At 46.9% G+C, this 4992-nt stretch overlaps 1 protein-coding gene across 1 annotated transcript in view; it reads left to right on the top strand.

Moving 5' to 3' along the window:
* The window catches only part of DOCK4 (dedicator of cytokinesis 4), a 198090-nt gene extending 197812 nt beyond the window's left edge, over window positions 1-278 (top strand). Inside the window, exon 51 of the mRNA XM_014547168.1 lies at window positions 167-278. Coding sequence (XP_014402654.1) covers window positions 167-278 — 112 coding nt within the window. The remainder of the gene's footprint in view (window positions 1-166) is intronic.
* Window positions 279-4992: the final 4714 nt, after the last annotated feature.

Below are 4992 nucleotides of genomic sequence, written 5' to 3'. Positions count from 1 at the left end.
GGGACCCGGAGGACTGAGCCCGGCCCGCGGCCCCGGCCCCTGCCCAGGAAGGTCTCGCAGCTCTGAGTCCCTTTTCCGTGTCCCCTGCGATGATCCGCTGCGTTTACAGGAGGAGAAGTATGACGAGGAGATGGTAGTGTAGGCACTTTACTCAGACTTGTTCCAGGAGGCATCGGCGCTCGTTGATGTCCGGTTGCACAATACTCACCGTCACTGACCCCAACGCGGGCCACGTGGTGGCTGAAGCTCTGCAAGCCCTGCTCCTTTGGAGGCGGTGAAGAGTGATCAAGACTTCTTTTGTACCTTTTTACGTTCCCCTTTTTTACGGTTTCACGTTAAAGCCAATACAGTATTGTCGAGCAATACGACGCGTGGTAATGTTGCATATTTTTTACTGAATACTTGATACTCTGAGGAAGCTGACTGAGGCGGATTCCGGCCGCGGTCCTCCCTGGGGAAGCTGGTGGGAAGAGGAGAGAGTCCTGGCTCCCTGGCCAGCAGGCCCCTGGGAGGTGACAGGTAAAGCCGGTTAGATGGCAGACGTCAGGGGGTGCGGCTGGGGCTGGAAATGGTTTTACTCTTGAGACAAACTGCTCCTTGGGGGTTGCCTCTGACATGCAATAGCTGGCTGCGCCCTTAAAGTTCCGCTTGGGGACTGGCTGGTCAGTCATTAGTATCCGCATCACAGTGTCGACCGGTCTCCCCTTCAAGGTGCATTGCCTTTCAGAGCCGAGATGAGGCGAGGCGGGCGGACTGAGTAGCAGAGCCCAGGAGAAATGTTTACCTGGAGCCTGGGCTTCCTTCCCCGACAGTTTCCGCTGCCAGATTTGTCATTGAGAAGCGCCGATGCCCATGTCGTAAACAGGCCCGAATTAATGGGTCCCATTAAGGAGCATCCAGGAATCAATGCGGGACAGTATTAAATCAATGGCGTAAATGAAGAAAAAGCCCCTTCGAGAAAACGTGTTAGCATGAATAAATGGCAGGAGGACTTTCAGGAGGCAAGGGCATTCACTTTCAGTCCTGCACAAAAGGAAAGATGCCTCGGCCTCCCTTCCTCCCAGCAGGGCTGCCCCTGGGCTGTCCCTGGGCCCTGGGGGGTTGGGGGGTTGGGGAGGGGATGGGGCGGCTGGGGAGGGTTCCAGCGTCTGGGACCTAGTCCGGAGGCGCGGCCTCCTTGTTGGGGATGAACCAAGCACCTTGTGTGTAGTGTATTTTGTATCTGTGTTTTGTTTCCTTTTACTGCCTGTTTATAACACTCACTTGACAATAGAGATGAACTGTATTTTAAATCATGCTGTTAAATATTTCCCTCTTTTGTTGGGAAGCTCATTTTAGTTTAACTGTGTTCGCTGTGGCTAGCTTACCTGGAAGGCAGTGACCACTTTTTTATATTCCCTTGATGAACCCATTCAGCAGGTGTACGCTGTTGAGGCTGATTATAGAGGTTTTCTATAATAAATGTTCAAGTATTTTTGTACATAACTGGTTAATTTTAATAAGAGATACCATTATGTGTAAGAAAAAATAAAAGCAAACAGTTGTGGATGCAGTATGAGTGTTATAATTATGCCAAATACTTTATGTATGGAAAAAGAATATTTGTACATACGTGCTTTTAACAATAATTCTGCCAGATTGACTTTCCAGTTTTTGAATGTCAGAAAAATTAATATATGTTAAAATATTTATGTTTAGTGAAGGTATTCATAATGGAGAAAAGGAACATATAAATTTTAGCTTTGTATCTTGCAAGTTTTGCAGTCGGAAATTTCTTGAACTAGCTTTTGCTTTTGATGATAACACTGTGTTTGTAATCATACCCTTAAAAAAAAAATATATATATATATATAAGAAGCTCTGTATTTCTGTTGCTTTAAAGAAGAAAACTTCTCCACTTAAGTAAGGTGACCTGCATAAGATAACAAAGCTTCTTTGATTTCCTTTTCCTCTGTAGTTTAACAGATTTGTTGACTAGTGCTCGGGCACAGTATAAATCAATGTTATTTGCTCTTGAAGCCATTTTTTTAAAAAATTGCAGTGAGCAGTGGATCCTGTGGGTGTGTGTCTGAAGCAGCTATATAGCAAACACTTCAAGAGATTCTCTTAGCTCAGATGTTCCTACTGGTTGCTGCTGAATGGTGAATATTAAATAAAATTACCTGATTAATCTTGATATTTCTGTCTTTCTTTCATCAGTATGAACAGAAGCTGTGTACATCTCTTGGTCGTAGCATAGTGAAAATTTCAGACTTCTTGGTTGGTAGATCCTGTCTTGTTGTTTTGCCTTGGTTGATACACTTCCTCTACCTACAACGCTTATTTATGCCGTAAGAACAGAGGTTGAGAAGGTAGCCGTGGAGGTTAATGTCAGGAGAGAAGGGAACATTTCCCAGGTGGCTGACCACTCATGGGACTAATCAGAACCATCCAAGTTTGTTTGCATTAGAAAACTTGACACAAAACAGATTAACTGCCCAACGTGGGAAACGGTTGAGAAACACTGCAAAACGCATTGACTACCCGACGTCTGTTCATAAATCCCGGCTTTCCGTTTTGTGAGCTGCTGTGCTGTTAGGTTTATGGCATGTACGGAACCCAACGCCAAGGAAGCCATTGTCTAACTCCGCTGTCCCATTTAAATACCAAAACCCATTTGCAGGCCGTCGTCAATATCCTCGATGTTTCTCCACATTCACTAAGTGGTTTTAGAGCATTCTGGGGTCACGTTCATTACAGCCGAGCTCATCGGCGTTTAGATTCTACAAGCATGATCACAATATGAACAGCCCTGCTTGCCATCTAGGTAGTGTTTTCTCTGGATTGTCATCGATTGCTCTCCAAACAAGAACAAAGGGAGTAGCAGGTTGCACAGGCCGGCCTTCATGCCAGCCTTCCACATTCTGTGGCTTGTACTAAAATGAATGCTTCGTGACTGATCGAGATCAACTTTGCCCTCATGACATAAGAAGGCCATAAAAAAGATGTGAAAAATGGACAGAAGGCCATTTCCCTCACATAACTATTATCATACTCCTTTAGTCTTTTTCTATACGTACGTATTGTGTAGCGCTAGCATGTCAAACTCGTGGCCCATGGGCTCTATGCGCCAATGAATATTTTTGCAGCACAGCCAATATAACGGTATGTAAGAAACGTCTTAATAAAAATTTCGTAACTTAATTTCTACAATATCCTGTTATGTGTAATTATTAATAACAAACTACAATGTTGGATAATCACTGATGACTATAATCATGTTGCAGTCATTTCCCTTACGCGCCTTAGGCGCAGGCTACCATTTCTCACCACTAATACTGGCAGCGAATATTTTAGCAGCCGATTGCCACGTCATTAGTCTTGGACTGACTTGTTTGGTGTGCGCAACAGGAAATACTTCGCTTTTGGAGAACAAGAAAAATAGGTTTATTTGTGTGACGCTTATTAATTTGTGCAGTTATTCGGTGTCTGGTAAGTTAATGTTCAAGAAAAAATATTAATTTTTATTTAAATGTTCTATTTAATGTTAACGATGACTCATTTATTTCAGCCCTTTGTATTCAGCATGTCTCTATCGAAATAAGCCTACATTTCTATGAAAATTGAACCTGTTGGTTTTTTGTGGCCCACATAAACTTAAAGCTTGTTTATTTGGCCCGTGGTAGCCCTTGAGTTTGACATGCTTGCTGTAGCGTTTCCACCTTGAGTGCTGGTTCCCTCGGGTATCAAACACGCTATGGTAACAGCTGCATTCAACGCCATCAGGTGAGAACCCTCAACTCAGGTTTGGCAGCATCTCTCAGGGCGGGAGGGCAGGACCAGATTTCATTGAAAAGTGGGGTTTTGTTGAAGGTGGGTCTTTAAATGAGCAGGCCTGGAGGTCGGGTAAGATCATGGGGTAGCTGTTCAGGTGGGTGGAAAGAGCAAAGCAAGGATTTTGAGTTCACAGGTTCAGAGCCTCAGGACATAAACTGTTCATTGATGCTTCCTCTCAGCGATTGGACGGGTCTGCTGAGAAGTTCCTGTGTGGACATCAAGATACTTGCCTGTCGAGATGCCTGGAAGAGGAAGGCCATGCAGACAAACACGGAGCAGTGGCGTCTGGCTCAAGGGGACAGGAGCTGCCTGGACCAGACGGTTCCAGTTCTCGACACGTACGTTGCTCGTGGCTGTAATCACGGTGTCCCTGGGCAGTCTACCCTCGTGTTTTGTCCACTGTTACAGTATTTACTATTACGACATGTCAGCAGAGAGCCAAGTCTATTCCACATTTCAGCCGGTCCCCTATTCATGGCCGTCTATTGCTTTCCGTTTCTCATGAGGACAAAGCGTACCTTGGTGACTGTTCTCACGCAAGCTTCCCCCATGTTTTGGTTTATTTCCTTAGAATGGACTCCGGACTAAAGTGGCAAAGGTGGAGGAATGATGACGTTTGCAGTCCTCTCGCATATTTACAAAGTTCTTCCCCAAAGTGTTGGACCCACTTTAGTGCCACCCGCAGGGTTTTGGCAAGTCCCCAAGAAACATGGAGTCTGAGTCTTAAGGCGCAAAAATACCAGCCTGGACCGAGCCCGGCCTCCGTCTGCAAGCGCGCCCTGTGCACCGGGCGTGTGGTGTCCGGGAAACGGACTCGGCTGGAGGCGTGGGCCCAGGGCTTACACTGGGGAACAGTGCTGCTCCCCAGGGAAACAGGCCGGGCAGAGGGAGCAGCTGAAAAGAGATGCTCTGGCCATAGAGCCTCAGCTGGTCCCACAGGGAACTTGGGGGCAGAGGTCAGGCGCTGAGGGTGGGCAGCTCTCGGGCTAAGGGCAATCCCTGCGGAAGGGTGAGGATTAGGGTTAGGAAGCCTGGCAGGCCACCCACCCATCAGCCGGGAAAATGCACACCCTGACCCGATGGGGCCCGTGTTGTGAGTCACCGCCACCATCACACCGTCCCCACGGCGGCCACGGCCCACAGAGCAGAGCGGGCCCTCGGAGCTGCAGAATTCTT

Source organism: Myotis brandtii, unplaced genomic scaffold (assembly GCF_000412655.1).
Source record: "Myotis brandtii unplaced genomic scaffold, ASM41265v1 scaffold466, whole genome shotgun sequence".
Classification (NCBI taxonomy): Eukaryota; Metazoa; Chordata; class Mammalia; order Chiroptera; family Vespertilionidae; genus Myotis; species Myotis brandtii.
Note: the sequence above shows the minus strand (reverse complement) of the source record. Positions and strands in the feature narration are given on the sequence as shown.